The sequence below is a fragment of the Procambarus clarkii genome, chromosome 88 (assembly GCF_040958095.1).
Source record: "Procambarus clarkii isolate CNS0578487 chromosome 88, FALCON_Pclarkii_2.0, whole genome shotgun sequence".
Taxonomy (NCBI): Eukaryota; Metazoa; Arthropoda; class Malacostraca; order Decapoda; family Cambaridae; genus Procambarus; species Procambarus clarkii.
In genome coordinates, this window is record NC_091237.1 from 16768776 (window position 1) to 16789091 (window position 20316).

The window sequence follows — 20316 nt, forward strand, 5'->3', positions numbered from 1 at the left end:
TACTAATGTTAGGGGAACAATAGTATATGATTCAGATGCAAAGAAGTGGCAGAAGATACCTGAACATCAACTGATGATACCTGGTACTGTAGGATGAGAAATTCTGACGTATATCAATTGTCATGAAAAGACAACAAAAGAGTTATCATTCAAACATTGGAAAACTTATTACCATCTTTTGGTTTCTGCTCAAAGAAGTCATTCAAAATTTCCATACTATTCAAATGCAATCGTTTTAGGTTTTCAAGTATTTTCTTATCTAGTAGAATAAAAGTTACTCATTTAACATGTTTCATGGACAAATGTAATGGTTTTCTCGAAAAAGGATAATTTACAGAAAATATTTATAAGCTACTGGCAGGATATTAACAACATGCCTAAGACTAAGTGAAGCATTCCACTTTAAATGCTACTTAATTCTTAACCAGAAGAAGCAAACTTATAAAAACTTTTAAAACATGAAAAAGGATAGAAATATTAAAACTGTTTAATTCAGAAACTATACAATGTGATGCTCAGAGAAGGATTTGAATTCTAATACTGAATACTGTAACAGCAAATATTCTGGATAAACTAATGTATAGTGTTTTAAAGAAGATAAAACCCAAATATTGTTTAGATTTTATCATAAACTTCTGAAACACCTTACAATACCAATAAACATACTGTATATGTTACTGGGCAAACTACTTCTGAGACAGGTAGTCTATGAAGTATAAACAAACATGTGAATATAAATTGTCAATCACAATAAACGTGGATAACAACATTTCATTCAGTAGGGCACTAGGAGCCTCGAACCACCTTCTCCAAGCACGGGAGACTATCACTCTATCAACCAAGCTACAGAGCAAATAATAGTAGGGAAGGATTCCAGAGGCACCAACTGCTGCCCAACGTGAATTTTAAACATTCCTTGGGCTGCCACTTCAGTATGAAAGAATTAAGTGATCCATGCCTGAGTCATAACTGACTATTTGACATTCAATACCGTCCTCCTTTGGGTGGGAGCGACTATGTCCTTTTGGAAAAAAATATGTAATGCGTCATAATCTAGAGGAGAATAGAGGAAGTGAAAAACAAAATTTCAAGACAGTATGAGGAACAACGAGGAATGATATAATGATGAATGATACAATGAGGAACTCAACAAGTTCTTTAATGAATCTGATTGGAAAGATGTGTTGTCAGACAAGTAAATAAATAAAATATTTGCCAAACTGTATGAAATAAATGAAGGCACATCAAAATTTATACCAACAGAGATGCAGAATTAGAAAACAGGAGTGGTTCAACAGAAATTGAAAGAGAACCAGCAATACAAACAAGGAAAAACTTATTGCATGGCAGTGAGATGAGAGATAGAAAGAATCTTTGAAAAGTGCTCAAGGAGCTAGGTTGAAACAAAGCAGGTGGCCAAGATGAGGTCTCACCTTGGATTATAAAGAACTGCACAGAACTATTGTGACTCATCGCCTGCACACCTCAGTTAAGTATTCCACTTCAATTGATTTTTCCATACATCTTTATGCACAGGAACATTAGTAGATATATATAGAAAAAGTCATACATAGTTCTAATGAAGACTAAATCACACACCCAAAGATGAGAAGACGACGACGTTTCAATTTGTCCTGGAGAATTATTAAGTCAACAATCGACTTGATAATGGTCTAGGATGGACCGAAACATCATTGTCTCCTCATCTTCTAGTCATCATATGGACATGTTGCCTGATGATGCTAAGCTACTAGGGGAAAATAGGAGACTTAGATGGCAGTCATGAACTTTAATATGACCTGGACAAAATAAGTGAATGCGGCAACACAAGACAGATGGGATTCAATGCGGATAAATGCTACATTATGAAATATGGAATAGGAAAAATAGGTCACACACAACCTACAAATTATGTGGAAAGACAGTAAAGATCTCATACAAAGAAATAATTGATCTAGAAGTGGTTCTGGATAGTAGACTGTCCCAAGACCACACAAAAGGACAATTTACAAGGATCCCATGCCATGCGCTCTAGCTTCAAAATTGCTTTTAAAAACATGGATGGTGAAATATTAAAGGAATTGTTCACAATTTTGGTGAGACCAAAGTTGGAATATGTAGCAGTTGTATGGTGCCCATATCTCAAGAAGCAAATAAATAAACTGGAAAAGGTGCAAATGCATGCTACAAAATGGTTCCAGAACAGAAAAACAAAAGTTATGAGGTGAGACTAGAGGTGTTAAATATGCCAAAACTAGAAGACAGAAGAAAATAGAGGCGATATGATCACCGCTTACAAAATAATAACGGAAATGGACCAAATTGACAAAGAATTCCTGAAATTAGCAACTTCAAGAACAAGAAGTCACAGATTCAAGCTAAGGAAAAAGATGCCAACAAATATTAGAAAGTTTTCTTTTGCAAAGAAAGTGGTAGATGGTTAGAACAAGCGAGAAAGTAGTGGAGGCCAAAACCATCAGTAGTTTCAAAGCGTTACATGACAAAGTGTGCTGGGACGACAGAACACCACAAGCATAGTTCTCATTCTGTAACTAGTTAGGTAATTATACACAAACATGTACACACACATATACATCTGTAGATCATGAAGAAATTACCATGTGATGAAAATATGAAGTTGTACAACTATGACTATGAAGAAAAATGAAACAATAAATTACTTATGTTGTTTCAAATTAATTACATATCTTTTTACTTCTGAAGATGTGTTGATTAGCCCTTGGGCAGAGGAGCTATTAACATTAAAGTGCTTAAGTAACTTCTTGTTTCATTTGCCTTCATAGTTATCCAAGTTCATATATGTGTGTGTATATGCAGCATAAATATACACCTTTTTGGGGGGCAGTAGCTATAGCATTAACTCTTGTCAGCTAAGGTTAAATGATGTACAGAATTAAAAATACTAATACGGTACTGATGATTATTTGCAGTACTGTATTTTCATCAATGTGGTGTTTTAAATACACATATAGCTGTTTATTATACAGTACTGTATATACATTATCTGAAATATGCAAAACTGGAAATAATAAATAACCAAGAATAACTGAAAGAAGTTACAATTTATACAATTTCCATTCTGATCCATATATACATACAGTACAACAACAACAAAAAACTTTGTTGCATGTAAGTTTTTATACCTTCAGCATTGATCAACAAAAATATGATTATCTTTTCGTATGCCATATTTCTTAGATTTCAGTAAATCTAAACACTACTATTGTATGTTTGTTGTTAATACACAAGAGAGATTTAGACATTGTTGAGAAGTATCAATTTGATCAAATAACAGTAGTGAGGGACAAGTGAAGTGTTAACAAGTTATTGGATACTTACAACCTCATTTGTCTGCATTTGTTTCCCACAAGGTAGTACAGTACAGTACAGTACAGTACAGTACAGTACAGTACCGTACAGTACAGTACAGTACAGTACAGTACAGTACAGTACAGTACAGTACCGTACAGTACAGTACAGTACAGTACAGTACAGTACAGTACAGTAGCAGGTACAATCTGGGAGAAATAGGAGGAGATTGTTGGCTTTCCAATACTGTATTTATAAATAGTTTCTTTTGAGTGTAGTTGTAGAAAATGTAAGTGATGAATTATAGTGATGCTTTTGCAATTTTTATCTTAGTAAAGTTTGAGCTGCTTACAAGCATCCTTAACCTTTTTGGATAGTTTCTATGCTGAAATGTTTAAACTTACTTATTACATATTTGTGTTGATTATTATGGTACACCCTTATATTTCAGAAAATATATTGTCCTATATCACTGAAGTTTTAATACTGTATATCTATTAAGTATTAAAATCATATAAGATAATAATTAAATTTCAGTATAAACAATTATTACCCAACTGTTATTAATTATCCAGTTTACTAACAACATACGAAATCCATAAAGATAATCAAATCTATTTAGACAAAGATGGCCTAGAACTGCAAAGGGATACATAAACAGTATGGCAATGCAAATGCCTTTCTGAACTCACAATCTTTTAAGACTAAATATTCATAACAGCCAAGAGGCATACAAATAAAGGAAAAAAGTGAAATACCTGTACAGTAAATAGTGCAGACAATATTTCTGCTACTAAGCCATTATATAGAGCATTAATAATAACCTACATTTCAGTATTACCTCTGTTAGTAAACTACTATAATACAGTATTGTGTGTTGAAGAAGCAGACAGGAAAACAATCTGAGAAAGTGACTCCTGCACTGTAACTCATGTGGTTGGAAAAACAAAACAAACAAAAAATCCAAGGGTTAATGTAATGAAATTCCTTTTCCATAGGGTCATTGGTGGCTTCTTGGTGCTTTCTACCTACCAAACTCCACCCAATTCAATCAATTCCAGGCACTTGTGAGTCATATAAATCTACCAGGAACCAGCGGCTAAAATGTGGCTCTCTCTCTCTCTAAAGATGTGCAAAGAACAGGGATTTGTAGATTACCCTAACCAAGAAAATACCACCAGAAAAGGTGAGTCAAAACAAACAATGGTGAGGCAAACAAACCATAGAAAATGGGACAGCATTGCCTCAAGCCAAGACTGTTCACTAAATAATGAGCTGTCATGAACTCATGAACAGGCCAGACATCCCCTCACACCCTGGTCAAAGGGTTGAGCTGCAAAAGGGGCCAGCAAGGAGAACCCCAAGCTCATGCATCCCTCTGAAATGTGTGCAGGGAACATCAACCAGAAGTGGAAGTCGATGAATTGCAATGGCCCAAAAACATGACTCTTCCAGGAGCCTACTCCAACCAACAATGGGTGAAGACCTGCTCCAAAACCTCCTCCCAGGAGTAACAAGGGCAGAATGACAGGAGTTGCTCACTGAATATTACAAACACACAAAACAGTGTATAGAAAAGAGCAGCTGTTAAAGACATGAGTGGTATGCTGTAGCACATGAACTACCAGTGTGACTCTTAAGATAAAAATCAGACTGCCCCATCCCCTAGATCTTGCAGTGGAGTCAGAGACCCATGCACAGACAGGGATGAGGGTTCTTCTAACAGGAAGCCAGTCTCTCAGAGAGAGCCTCCCAAATCCACCAAGTAACCATGAATGGGCAAATCAGTAAACACCTAGAAATGATTACGCTATGCAGTTCAAGACAGTTAATCAAAGACCACGCAAGAACTCAGGCATAATTAAACATGCCTCATAAAACATTCACTAAACCACGAAACAAATACACAAACAAATGGCCCTGCATGACATGAAACACAGGTCATGATGGCCAGCACTTATCTGAAAAACTGACACCCGAAGGGCACTAGGGCAGGATGAGGAGTGTACACGTAACAGTAAACATGTTTAACATAAGAGAGGTAACATGACTGAGATGATAGTTCAGGAAGGTGCACATTCCCCTGGTGGTGCACAGGGAAAACAAACATTAGAAGTGCTGCATTTTCTAACCGGCAGAAAAATGAGGGCTGTAATCAGAGGCAATGTATCGGATTGGAGGAATGTCAAGAGTGGAGTACCACAGGGTTCAGTTTTTGCACCAGTAATGTTCACTGTCTACATAAACGATCTACCAAATGGAATATAGAATTTTATGAACATGTTTGCTGATGATGCTAAGATAATAGGGAAGATAAGAAACTTAGATGATTGTCATGCTCTTCAAGAATACCTGGAAAAAATAAGTGCACACTTGGTAAATGGAATTTAATGTGAATAAATGCCATGTTATGGAATGTGGAATAGAACATAGACCCCCACACAACCTATAAATTATATGAGAACTTTTTAAAGAAAGAGATCTAGGGGTGGTTCTAGATAGAAAACTATCACCTGAGGTCCCCATAAAGAACATCGTGTGAGCAGCCTATGCTACATTTTCTAACTTCAGAATTGCTATTAAATACATGGATGGCAAAATACTGAAGAAATTGTTCACGACTTTTTTTTAAACCAAAGCTGAAATATGCAGCGGTTGTATGATGCCCAAACTGTATCTTAAGACGCACATCAACAAACTGGAAAAGGTGTAAAGACATGCAACTAAGTGGTTTCCAGAACTGAAGGACAAGAGCTACGAGGAGAAGTTAGAGGCATTAAATATGCAAAAACTAGAAGATAGAATAAAAAGAGGCGATATGATTAATACGTTCAAAATTATAATGGGAATAGATAAAAGTGATAGGGAAGAATTCCTGAGAAAATAGGGAAAGCTTCAAGAACAAGAGGTCATAGATTTAATCTAACTAAACAAAGCTGCCAAAGAAATATGAGAAAATTCACTTTTGCAAACAGTGGTAGATGGTTGGAACAAGCTAAGCGAGAAGGTAATGGAGGCCAAAACCATCAGTAATTTCAAAGTTATATGACAGAGTGCTGGGAAGATGGGACACCACAAGCATAGCTCTCATCCTGTAACTACACTTAGTTAATTACACTTAGGTAATTACCAAGTGATTCTTGAGTCTTGGGGCTTTGCTCTCCTGTTTTGTATCAGTTAGTTTAAATTGCTGTTGCCTGTTTTGACACAATCTCCTTTCTGGTGACTTCTTTTTTTGGTTAAGGTGATTTACAATCACCTGCTCCACATACACCTCTTTAGAGGGGGGCCAAATTTTGGCCTCTGGTCCATGGTAGGCTTACACGACTCACTAGGGTCTGACGTGGATTGAACTGAATGGAGTTTGCCTCTTTGCAAGCACCAAAAACCACCACAGGAGCCCTCCCAGAAAAAAATCATAAGCTTAACATGTTCAGATTTGTTCAGATTCCTGAATCAAATGACAACTCAGAAAAATTCTGTAAAGTACTGTACACAATACTTCATACTTGCTAATACAGAAAAAATAAATGCATGGCAAATGTTGAAACACTGCATTATTAAAGATAGCACAAAATATTGACCACTTGCTGCTGGGAAGACGGGACACCACGAGCGTAGCTCTCATCCTGTAACTACACTTAGGTAATTACACTTAGGTAATTACTTGTATCAATCAAGGAGAAAAGAATGTCAAGCATGTCAAACTCAGTCATATTAAAAAGATATGGTATAGTGTAAAAATTAATAGTTTACAACAAAATAACTTTCAAAAAACTTATAACGGCAATTGTAATTTGATAAATCTAAAATGAAGTACATTTATATTAGATTATCTGGTGATGCTTTCAGAGCATATGGGTTGACTGTTTCACACAAACTCTAACATGAAAGGTATTTTTGCTTTATGCAACCAAACAGAATAAATGTTTAATTGTAACTCATTTAAATTAACATAAATCTTGGCATAAATTATTATTTTTACTGTAATTATTATTTTAGAGCAATACCTTAGCAACTGACTCCAGAATAACTTTTAAATTAGAAAACTGAATATCCCAAGACATTTGCATTTATGTATTTTGTTCAATGACAAATAAATATGTCCTCATGATCTGAGTAAAATATCAATGTACTGTAAGACTTTTGCAAGAATTATTTTGCTGGCAATGCTTAAAAATAATAGCTTTCTACTTAATGTGTGTATTACTGTGTTTCTTTAAGTCACTCTTTTGTGAACAGCGATATGTACACTGGTTACAGGAATATGGTTTTTCACCAGTGTGCCTCATCATATGAGATTTAAGGGTGCTGCTACGAGAAAACTTCCATGAACAAAGATGACATGAGAATGGTCTTTCACCCGTATGTGTCATAATATGAGTTCGGAGTGTACTCTTTGTAGCAAAGTTTTGTGAACATAAATTACAAGTATATGGCTTCTCACCCGTATGGGTACGAACGTGATACTTTAACAAATAATTCTGTGAAGCACGAAAGGAGCAATATGGACAGGAATACATTTTCTTCAATTTTTGGTTATAAATGGTCTTCTTTATATCATTAATAGCTTGATTTAAGCCACATGGATTAAGTGAACGTTGCTTAGGGTTGGCAGGAGAAGTGAGGCCATGCCCAACTTGTATGGGTTTTATTTCTTCTCTCCAATGATCGTTGAGCTCCAGTCCCACCTGTGGGAGATTTTCACATTATTCAAGGCTAAAATCCTCAATGCAATAAGGAAGACTCACAATTACAATATTTTGGAGTAAATAGTTCTAGATTCAAATTCCTGCAGATGATTGATAAAGATTAGACCACCCAAGAGGTGGCACGGGCATGAATAGCCTGTAAAAATTCCTGCAGTAAAACTTAACTGCTATCATATAACTCCTATACTGTAATTTTCTTACGTAATGTAAGAATAATTCAGTCAGCCATTATGATGTAGGCAAACTTAATTAAAAAATACCATATAATTAAGTCACATTACAGTGCAACCTCGATTTGACGAACCTCGTTTTGCGGAATCTCCAGATGCAATGCACACTTTACAGGACAGATTTACTCTCCTGCTCCATCGAGGCAGGTGCTTGGTGGAGCACGTGGTGAGCACATTTGTTCTAGATGCACAGCCAGAAATCACCAACCTATCACCTCAAAAGTTTTAAACTAATAAATCATTTCTAAATCAAGTGTTTTGATAGGCTATTATTATCCTAATAATATTACTAAACAAAATCTGCTACCAAAAATATATTCTGTAATATGAAGTAACTTCAGTATTTGCGGAAATAATTCTGGCTTACAAAACATCAACATCTGGTCTGGTGGATAGGTCTAGTCCTTGTCACCACCCAAATCTAAAACTATCGAATCTTTTCTAAAATAATTTTTTGTATAGCTTATTATCTTAATATTCCAACAGAACAATAATAAAACATAAAAATAATTACGTAATAATGAAAAAACACTATCGTAATATTTACGAAAAAACAGCTTATCTTGACATTAATGCTCTGTTTAGAGTAGAGTATAAAATGTCAGTGAGGACATAGTTGGCAGACATGAGACCCACATGGATAGCACATGTACACTTCTCTGAATCCTTTTCCCCAACAGGATTATTGCTTCCTTTATCCCCTTCCCTCTCACCATCTGTCTCCCACCCGCAAAAACCACCAGCTTGCCCACAAGAATGACCTACCCACAAGCAACAACCACCTGCTTGCCTGATACAGTCAACCATCCACCCACGACAACCTCTCACCCACCTGTCCACAACAACCACCCACCCACCTGCTGCGACACCACCCACGCACCTGTGACAAACATCAACCTGTCCATGACAACCACCCACTTATCCATAGCAACCTGCAACCTGACCATAACCCACACCCACCCACCTGAAACAACTGCCCGCCCTCAACAACCACCCACCCACCAGCTTGTGACAACTCCCACCAACTCATGACAACATCCCACCCACCTGCAACAACCACATACTCACCCTTTCTTCTCCTCTTATCTGCCTAGCCTCCAACCTCAAACACACACAGACATTTCTATTTTATATACGGTATGCAGTGGAACCTCAATTCGGCAAATCTCTGGTTAAGAACGCACACAGACGATTGTCAAGCTCTTGAAATTGATCTAGATAAAATAAGTGGTTGGAGTCTCAAGTGGGAAATGGAATTCATACATATGAATATATGCCATGTTATGGCATCTCTAGAATTGGAGAAAACAGACCACACACAACTTACAAATTATACGGAAAGGAATTAAAGAACTCTAATAAATACCGAGACCTAGGGGTGGTTTTCGATAGTAAACTGACACCAGAGGATCATAAAGAACACTGTGAGAGGAGCGTGTGTGTTGCTTTCCAACTTCAGATTTGCTTTTAATTACCGTATATGGATGGGGAAATACTAAAGAAACTGTTCATGACTTTTGTGACACCAAAATTAGAGTATGCAGCAGTTGTATGGTGCCCATATCTCAAGAAAAACATAAATAAACTGGAAAAGTGCAAAGGCATGCCACAAAATGGCTTTCGGAACTGAAAGACAAGAGTTACGAGGAGAGAGAAGAGGCATTAAACATGCAAAACCTATTCAAAGCGTTATATGACAAAGAGTACTGGAAAGATAGGACACCATGAGCATAGCTCTCATCCTGTAACTACACTTAGGCAATCACACTTTCCAGGCCGGATTTACTTACCCGATTTGATGAACAAAAATTCTTTGATGCAGGGAATGTGTGGATTTGCTTAGAATGTTGGGACAGAGTTCACAGTCTAGTGGAAAAGTTGCCAATCACATCAAAGGTTAAAATAAAATATTTCCTACCTTATAGAGATTACGGGGTTCAATGGCCCCGCAGCCCGGTCTCTGACCAGGCCTCCCAGTTGGTCGTCTGGTCAACCTGGCTGTTGGACATGGCTATCGCAGCCTGACATATGGATCACAGCCTGGTTGGTCAGGTATTCTTTCAAGGTGTTTGTATAGTTTCCTCTTAAACACTGTGAGAGGCTGACCAGTTATGCCCCTTATGTGCAGCGGGACAGTATTGAAAAGTCTTGGGGCCTTGATGTTGATAAGAGTTCTCCCTCAGCGAATCTATTGCACCTCTGCTTTTCAGTGGGGCTATTTTGCACATCCTGCCATACATACTGGTTTCATGTGATGTAATCTTCATGTTCAGATTTGGAACCAGCCCCCTTTAATATTTTCCACATGTAGATTATTATATATCTCTTTTGTTTGTGCTCTAGAGAGTACAGATTTAGAACTGTTAATCGGACCCAATAATTAAGATGACTTATAGAGTGGATTCTATCGCTAAAAAATCTTTGCACGCTCCACAGGTCAGCAATTTCTCTGGCTGAGAATGGGGCTGTTAGTGTGCAACAATATTCCACCCTAGAAAGCACTAGTGTCTTGAAAAGTATCATCATTGGTATAGCATCCCTTGTTTGGAAGGTTTTTGTTATCCAACCTGTCATTTTTCTTGCAGTCATGACAGCTACTTTATTGTGTTCTTTAAAGATAAGACATGATTCTTCTGACATGATTACTCCTAGATCCTTTACATTGCTTTTTCCTTTTCCTTAGTGAAATCAGCTCACAGAGCATGGGAAATATGAGGGTATCAATGGTAACTCTTTTAATAGGCCACCAATCATCTTTTAAATGATTTTCATAGATAGACATAGGATTAAAGAAAGAGTTGGAGACCTTGGGAAAGCCATTGTGTATATTCAAAAGAAAATGATATGGTTCTTTTTTATTTCCAGTTGCAGAAGTTTTTGTTCAGTAAAATATGGGCCCATCTTCCTTTGAAAATGAGATTTCAAGGCTAGGGAATGGGAAATATGCTAGATGTTAAATATCTTTACAGACATTTTTTCTTCGTAGTTATATTTCATATGACAGGTTGAAATTAAATTTCGCTCAGTGAAATCAGCCCATTGAGCATGGGAAATATTAGGGTATAAATGGTAATTCTGTTAATAAGGCTCCAATCACATTTTTAATGATTTTCATGGATTACGAGAAACAGTTGGGGTATGAAAAAAAAATGCAAATGCCTCCTGGAGGCATCTCTGGTTGTAATGAATCCCCCTCCTCTACCCCCCATTACACACCATCTCTTCCCCTGTGGCCTTCCTTCCCTTCCCTCATCTTCCCCCTCCTCACTTTTACTCCCTGTTCCTCCTCTTCCCTCATTTCATTCCTCCCTCTCCCCCTCATCATTCCCTCATCCCACCTCTCCCCTCATTGTACCCTTGTCCTCACCACTCCCCTCATCTTACTACTGTCCCCCCCTCTCCCATCATCTTGTATTTTCACTATATACTATCTCCACTGTATATACTATCTTCATCACCATAACCACTTTCAATATACTAACCTCCTCCTGTAACCACCTTCCCTACTATCTTCATCATTGTAACCCAAATGAACTTAGTGCATCATTTTTGGGCAACTCATGAAAATGACCGGTAAGGTCATTTTCATGAGTTGCCCAAATGACCGGTAAGGTCGCCAACCAAGTCAAATTTTACAAAGAAATTGAGATTGTAACCCAAAAAATTTGTAAAGAAGGGCGGTCGTCAACTGAGGTTCCACTGTACAGCTATAGTGAAACTCATCAGAAGTCTAGAATCTCCAAACTGCTTTACAGCTACTGAAACTGTAATACAGTATGTATTAGCTAACCCACCAAAATTTTGCCAATTTTGTAGTGTATACAGAACAAATTAACACGTTCAGTTAGTTATATTAATCTCATTATCAGGACAATCATGAATACTGTACATGCATAGACACAATTGAAAACACTATATTAACTATTTATGATAGTGAAATTTACAAACATTTTAATTTCTCCAACACATAAAAGGACAAATACAAAAAAATAAACTCCAGGTTAGAAAAAATTTAATGCAGGAAAATGTAGTGTATAAAATTTACAAATGTATCCTTTTAAATATCTTACTATGCACTACAAATGTTAGTTAATAAGTTATAAAGATATACAAAGTCGTAAAGATATATACTTTGCTATACAAAGTGCAAAACTTAAACATAAAAATTAGAGTAAACAAGAATACAGTATAATTAACATAAAACTCCACTTCCTTACTTTAAATGAATAGTGGAAATCCCATTCAACCCAAATGAGCCATATAACCGATAGTTAACTGATGCACTGCAATAAATTTGCCAGATTTGTATTAAACCAAAAGAATAACATTGACACACAATAAAGTATGCAATTTGTATATTATGTTTGTTCTCACTTAAGTGTAATATCCTTATGTATATTCAGTACTGTACTGTACTGAAAGTCAGTAATACATAATCATTTTACAGAAAACTGATCAAAATATGTTCTGTATATACATTATATAATGGTTATGTGAGAGCTATGAAGACATTCAGAAGTATCAACAAAATGCAGGGCTGTAATCTAAAGCAGATATAGATAAAAAATTATGGTAAACAAAAAACTAACTCAACTATCAATGTATAAACATTTATGAATAAAGTCTTTGAAGTTGGATTTAAATAAAGAAAGAAAAAAGGGAGGGGTGGGAGGGAAAAGATAATGGCGGTGAAAAAAAAACAGTTTTGAATGTACTGTACTGTAATGAAATGACTCTTTCTGGTTGAGGCCTCAGTGCCTTCCTGAAGCTAGTTTGCTGAGGTAGCTCCACATGCATGAGTCTCATCAGCCACAGAAGTCATTAATGACTACTGGAGACCGGAACCCGAAACTGGTCTCCCATGTCACTGAGGCACGGGGAACAGGGTACTGTTACGATCACCCTCATCAAGAAAACAGAAAGAAAGAGAACTGAAAGCTTCACAGAAATAAAAGAAACAAGTCAGCAACCACAAATAGGATTCTAACCCCCCAAGACAACACAAGCCCCATGAGGATCAGGAATAATGACTACATAGCTAGCTGCCAGGATCCTGTTAGACCTCCAAAACTTCAGAGCCCAAGTCACAGCCCATGACATGTTGAGAAAAACTGCGGATAAAGTCACAAACTTGCAAACATCGTGGGCCTGAGGGTAGCCTACAGGTTGGCTAGATGTAATGACACTGTGGACTTGTGACAATCAAGTCTTGTCTCAGAACCAAGGAAACAAAATCAGTAAAGCATCCAGCAAAGCAGGTCAAGTGGTGTGCAGATAGTGATGAACCACCACAACTGGACATAACAAATGATGCACAACAACTAAAAGACCTTTAGCATACCTCTCATCCTGTAACTACACTTAGGTAATTACCCCACTGGAAGTCAATCATCTCATTCTTGGCAAAATAAAGGAGGAGAAGGCTGCAAATAAAAAAACTTCCCAGAAGGGCCAGGAAAAAAACTCCCACTTTTCAATGTCAACTAGAAGCAAGGGCCAACAAAAAGAGAGCCTTAAAAAGTGCATAATGGATCAAAGGGGTGACAGAACAGAGGAGAGGAAAGAAAGACCAACACCTTACCCACAGACCAAGATGGCTCAGGAGAAACACTGAGTCAAATGAAGGTGAACAGCCAATCCTCATCAACAAAGGCCAAATTCTCACTAATCCAGCTGCCATACCCCCTGTTTATGAATGGAAAAACAATTTACACACGACTCACAACTGATGACATATGCACTTTTTTCAAGCACTTCTTGAGTGACATTGCCAACAGAACCTAAACACCTAACATAACCTATGCCAAATTATAAGTTGAATTTTATTGTATAATATTAATCTTTATGAGAACAAACCTATATTTATTACACAGTATGTTAACACTGATGAATGTTACCCTCTGTAGGTGCTCTCTGGACAGGGAGCTGTCAGTGAGCCAACCGAATAGTGACTCCCTGTAAATTTCAGGTAGCCACCATTCGACCCTTCCAAAAAAGACATGAATGGAAGTACTGGATCTTTATATAAGCATTATGAGACAGTTACATAAGGAAAAGCATATTTCACATGAGCTAATTTGATATTATGCATGAAAATGTTGTAATTAGAAGTGGTGGGAAAATTCTGTCAGCATGTAGAATCAGAAGTATTAGGAGCCAATATTGGGCTAAAATCAGGAAAAGCTCAGAAAATGGTTAGAATAGGAGGAATGTCAAAAAGGTGGTGGGAACTCTGGGAATTTATGGGCAATGACAGAGCAGACACTCTGCAGCGGCATGCCCCAGCTCAATTCTGGGATGGGGAGTTGCGCGAAGATATTTTTACTTATCTATTACAATGTCTCTGGCTTTTCTCTAGTTTTTACAGTAATATTATTCTATAGTGTGTAATTTGATAAATTTATACAATAAAATGTGCAGAACATCGCTATACTCAAAAATATGGTGCGTATATTATTGAAACTATTATATAATTAAAACAATATAAAGCAGTATTTTTGCTGTTATTACACTGCATATACACTACTGTATATGTATAGTGTATAATACACTATAGTGTATACATACACTATATATATATATATATATATATATATATATATATATATATATATATATATATAATATATGTGTGTGTGCGTAAATCACGAAAATAAACACGTGATTAAAAACACACACATATACATAGTGTATACATACACTATATGTATAGTGCATATGCAGCATATATACTACTGTATCTACATTTTCATGCACCTTTATGAACCACTAATCATTTCTGGCTAGTGTATACATACACTATATGTATTATGTATATGCAGCATATATACTACACTGTATTTACATTTTCGTGCACCATTATGAACCACTAACCATTTCTGGTAATTGTAATAATCTTATAACTAGTTATCAGAATTCAGCATAGTACCACATTTTTTTTACTATAGTTTTTAAAGTGCAATGTTTTACTGTCCTGTCAATATTATTATTTGTATCATAGAAAGTGTAGAATAGTGATATACACACAGAGGTATATTTGTATCACTAATATGAGTTAAACATTATATTCTTTGAACAATAAAACATGATGTTTTTGCTGTTATTACACTATATACACACATTACAGTATATGACAATCTACATTTTGTGCACCATAATGAACCACTAAGCTGTTCCGGCGAGTTCAAGCAGCACTGTGCCACCAATTGCTAGTCAGCTCATAATGCCACCTGACTTGTCAAAATTCCTTCTCCCACTATACTATGCACATTGCTAATTCTAGGCAAAATGCTTCTATTATCAGAATCTTGGTCACTAAATCCTGAAAATGAATAATTTTCCACAAGTTTAATTTTGAAAGAAAAATGAACTCTAGTTTCAAGAAGCTTAGATGCACCAAACAATGGCCGAGTACTTTGGTTGAATGCATAACACTATGAACTTTATAACAGCATTATTTTCACTGATATCTGAACAATGTATATAGTCTATCACAGTCAGGATCTTCTATGATACAATTATCACACAATAATTGCAGTTACCTGGTACTTATATATTTTGTCATTTACATCGATGTTGTGGACACATGTTGAACAGCGGTGCTTTTAGCTGGTTGTTCACTCAGTATCAAGGCCATGACACCCAGGAATTGTGTCCAGGATTTTTTCAAAATGGCATCTGTTTACTGGAGGCCTGAGAAAGTTAATGTGAACCCTGTGTTCCTGCATGAATTTTAAATCTTACGAGGTATGTTAAATCATCACTAGACAATTGGTGCATGTAAGTCATATAGATATGCTGTGGTCATTCCTGATTGACTCGCGCAATGGAAGGATTAATGTACTTTATATATTCTTCTAAGGATTAATGAAAAAGATAAAAGCCTGACTAGGCAAGACAGAAGTCAAATAAGTGACTTGGAAAGACTGGGGGTCTCTACTGACAAGCTATTCTGCTTACGATATAATATTGACAACAAAAAGGGAAGTAAGATTTACAGAATGTGTTTAGCTTACAATGAGCAACTGAAAAAGGGAAGTGGTAGATTTTGCTGTACATTATAGATTAATTAAATAAACTGTGATGTTAAGTACAAATTAAATTGGAAATATAACACAGGAAAAAATCAAGCTTTTTAAAAAGGTATATGGGATCAGTATGGTGAAAATATAAAACTATACGAAAGGGAATATGAGAGAGCAGTCCAAAAATACATAGAAATCCAAGGGAGAATGGGTCTTAGAAATATGAAAAAAGATTACATGGCAAGTGTAACTATGGTGTTATTGCACACAAAATGTGCACAAGAGGACTTAAAGGCCAAGTAGGAAGATGGATCTTTAATTTCCTAATGAACAGAACCTTATGTATAATAGTCAACAAAGTAAAATCCAGATCATCAATTATGGAAAGCTGTTCCTCAGGGTACTGTGCTTGCTCCAGTACTTTTTCTCATCCTCATATCAAACATAGACAAAGATAGAAACTATGGTATCGTATCATCCTTTGCAGATGACACAAAATTTTTTATGAAAGTAGACAATATACATCAAGAACACAGCAAACCTCCAAACTGATGTAAATCACATCTTTCAAGGAATCACAGAAGATATGTTCAAAAGAGTACTTGATAAACACCTCAAAAGGATACCTGGTCAACCAGGCTGTGATTCAGATGTACAGGTTGTGAGTACCTGCATCTAGTAGCCTGGTTGACAGGACCACCAACCACAAGGCCTGGTTAAAGATTCGGGCTGTGGGGATGTTGATCCTTAGAACTAACACATGGTAACTAAAAGGTAGAACCATTATCCCTTCAGGCCCTGAGATATATAGACAAACTATAGATGTAGTAATACTAAATTGACAGAAATAGGTACAGTATAAGTAATTTGGAAGTGTTTGAAGATGAAGCACATTAGAGATGCATAAAGATGTGACTCATAAAATGGGAGAATGGATTAAAATAAATATTTTAAAATGATTTAAGCATGTGAAGAGGAAAATGGATGGTAAGACTTATCATAATTTGCATGAAGGAAGTGCAATGAGTTAAGAATGACTGGCAAGCAGCCAACAACATGGGAAGGAAAAATAGAAGAGTATATGCTGGAAGAAGAAGAATAGAACAGATTTGAAGACTACAGAGTATTTAGACAAAGTTATCTAAAGTAAAGCTTGTCTGTCATGGACACCTTCTAAGAGGGAAATTCCAGGTAAGGACATGCCATAGAAGATATAAGAGTTCAAGGATAAAATTTAAAACCATTATCTTTAGTAAAAATAAAGTAGCATTAACAGTTAAAAATTAAGTTCTAATAATGATCATTAAATAATATAAAAAGAGGAGGATAAAATAAAAATAAACAAGGCTGTAGCAAAACCCTTAAAGATGTCTAGCCTTAAAGACTAATATATTATAACTAAATTTGTAGGAATAGTGCACTCAAGAGCATGGCACTTTATCCATATGAGTTTGTAAGTGTCTGTCCAGATTACTTTTCTTGACACCACGATATGAGCAATGAGGACAAGTATATGGCTTTTCTCCTGTATGAGTTCGAAGATGTATTTTCATGCGATCTCTTGTTGAGGCCTGATAAGGACAGTGTAAACAAGCAAATGGTCGTTCTCCAGTATGGGTTCGTATGTGCATTTTCAAGCGATGTGATCGATTAGTGACGTAAGAACAGAAGGGACACCGATTTGTGCTGCTGCTGCTGGCGAGGTCATTACTTGTTCCATGGACTCCATCACCGTCTGTCAACTCGTCTTCATTCTCCACTCTTACCTACAGAAAATGCCTATCTTATTTAAATATCATGAAAGGAAGAAAATATACACTAGATAAAAGTAAAATAATTCATATTTGTTATGTTTATAGCAGATGTTTGAAAATAATTAATACTTTATTATTTTCAAACATCTGTTTGAAAATAATAAAATAAAACAAAACATTCAAGCTTCCCTATCCATTTGTGTATTAAAGCAAAATAACTAGCTTATAAAAAACCTAGCATTGAATGTAATGAAATGCCTCTTTCTGGAGGAGCACCAGTAGCTCCCAGAAGCTATTGTGCTGAGGTCCACACTAAGAGGTCAATTGAATCACAGGAGTTTTGTTTGGTATACTGTAGACCAGAATCAGAACCTGGGGCCCCTTACAGAAGAAATAATCCAAGAGTAAATATCTAAGTGTAGTTACAGACGAGACCTATGCTCGTGGTGTCCCGTCTTCCCGGTATTTTTTGTCATGTAACACTTTGAAATTAGCGACGGTTTTAGCCTCCTGCCATCTTCTTACTTCACTTGTTTCAACCGTATACCACTCTGCTTTGCAAAAGTGAACTTTCCAATGTCTTTTTGGCAGCTTTGTTTCCTTAATTTGAGCCTATGTCCTCTTCTTGTTGAAGTTCCAATTTGCAAAAATTCTTGTCAATTTTGTTGATTACTGTTACTATTTTGTAGTGGTCATATCACCTTTTTTACCCTCTAGCTTTGGTATATTTAACACCACTAACCTTTCCTCGCACCTCTTGTTTCTCAGTTCAGGAAGCCATTTAGTTGCCTATCTTTGCACCTTTTCTAGTTTAGTGAAGTGCTATTTAAGACAGAGGCACCATACAACAGCTGTATATTCTGACAAACATTGTGAATAATTTGGTTAAAATTTTTCCACCATGCATTGAAAAGTGATTATATATGCTCATACTGTATGTATAATCGAAGCATAGCACAATGCTCCTCACACAATTATTTTAGCATCATCAGGAAACATATTCATATAATTCTGTATTCATTCTAGTAGATCATTTGTAGAGACAATGACCATAATTGGTAACTAGAACTGAACCCTATGGTACTCCACTAGTAACATTTCTGCAGTCTGATACATTGCCTTTAATTACTGCCCTTCTTTTTCTGTTAGAATTTTTTTTCATTCATTTCATAAGTCTCCCTGTCAATCCTCCAGCAGAGGGTCTTTTTTGCTTCTATTTTGGTAGACTGGAACTATGCTAGCCTTTTTCCCTTTACTCTATCTGCTACGATTCCTGTACATAAGGATGCCTGCAAAATCAGTTTAAGTGGAATGCTCAGCTCAGATGGCCATTCACTTCGAACTCAAGGTGAAACTCCATTTGGGCTAACAGGCTTTTTTCCTACTTAGTTCCTTGAGTATTTTTTCCACTTCATCTCGAGTCACTTCTGTGTACTGTACTCTGTTATTCTCTACAATTCGTATCATGTCTGGTTCTCTGAAAACTTCATTTTGTATAAACACACTTTGGAACCATTTGTTCCATAGGTTCTGGAATACATGATTTCCATGGTAAATGAAATCATATAGTGTTTCCATGATTCATTCTCTATTAATCTGTTCCCATTTTCAACCTCTGATTTTTATCCTTTACCTGCAATTTACTTTTAATGAATTTATAGAACAGGCCTGATTCTCTTTTACATTTGTCCACTATCCTGTTCTCAAAATTTCTTTCTGCCTCTCTTCTCACTGCCATTGTAGTCGTTTCTTGGTTCTTTATACTGTATTGCTGGAATAGTTTGAAAGTTTGGTCTCTTTCTATACTGATTCCCTTTTTTTTTCTTCTTCTCTGGCCCTCTCACAATTTATGTTGAGCCAATCCTGCTTCCTAGTTCTGAATCTCGGTACTGGTATAAATTTCCAGTCTATCAATTTTAAATTGATAAAATAACAAACACCAAGTATCAACAAACATGATTTATCTATCTGCTCTTATTATAATCTCTCTCATATTATTATTAGGTCCTCTCTTTTGTCATCAAGTACTTCTTTAGTCCATGTGTTGCTTGCTGGTGGGCTGTAGGAAATAATTATTATCAGTTTATCATTCTCACTGCAGATCTTCAGCACCATTATGTCAAATTCTCGAGGATTGTCACATATTAATTCTCTTGCCTTTAGTTGTTCCTTCCCCAGGATAGCAACAATTTTCACCTTTTCTAATTATTCTGTCATATCTCCAAATAGCATTGCCTCTCAGGAATACCATTTTATTTAAAATTTT

At 36.2% G+C, this 20316-nt stretch overlaps 1 protein-coding gene across 10 annotated transcripts in view; it reads right to left on the bottom strand.

Moving 5' to 3' along the window:
* LOC123745836 (zinc finger and BTB domain-containing protein 24) overlaps positions 1 to 20316 on the bottom strand; it is a 102440-nt gene that overhangs the window by 29397 nt on the left and 52727 nt on the right. For 2 of the 10 annotated variants that reach the window (XM_045726885.2, XM_069317575.1), the window contains exon 6: positions 472 to 8021. The exons of 6 other annotated variants lie outside the window; for them this stretch is intronic. In XM_045726885.2, coding sequence (XP_045582841.1) covers positions 7521 to 8021 — 501 coding nt within the window. In that variant the 3' untranslated portion in view covers positions 472 to 7520. Of the gene's footprint in view, positions 1 to 471; positions 8022 to 12267; positions 18063 to 20316 lie in introns of those variants that run through there. 2 more of the 10 variants (XM_069317581.1, XM_069317579.1) reach the window with 2 other exon arrangements.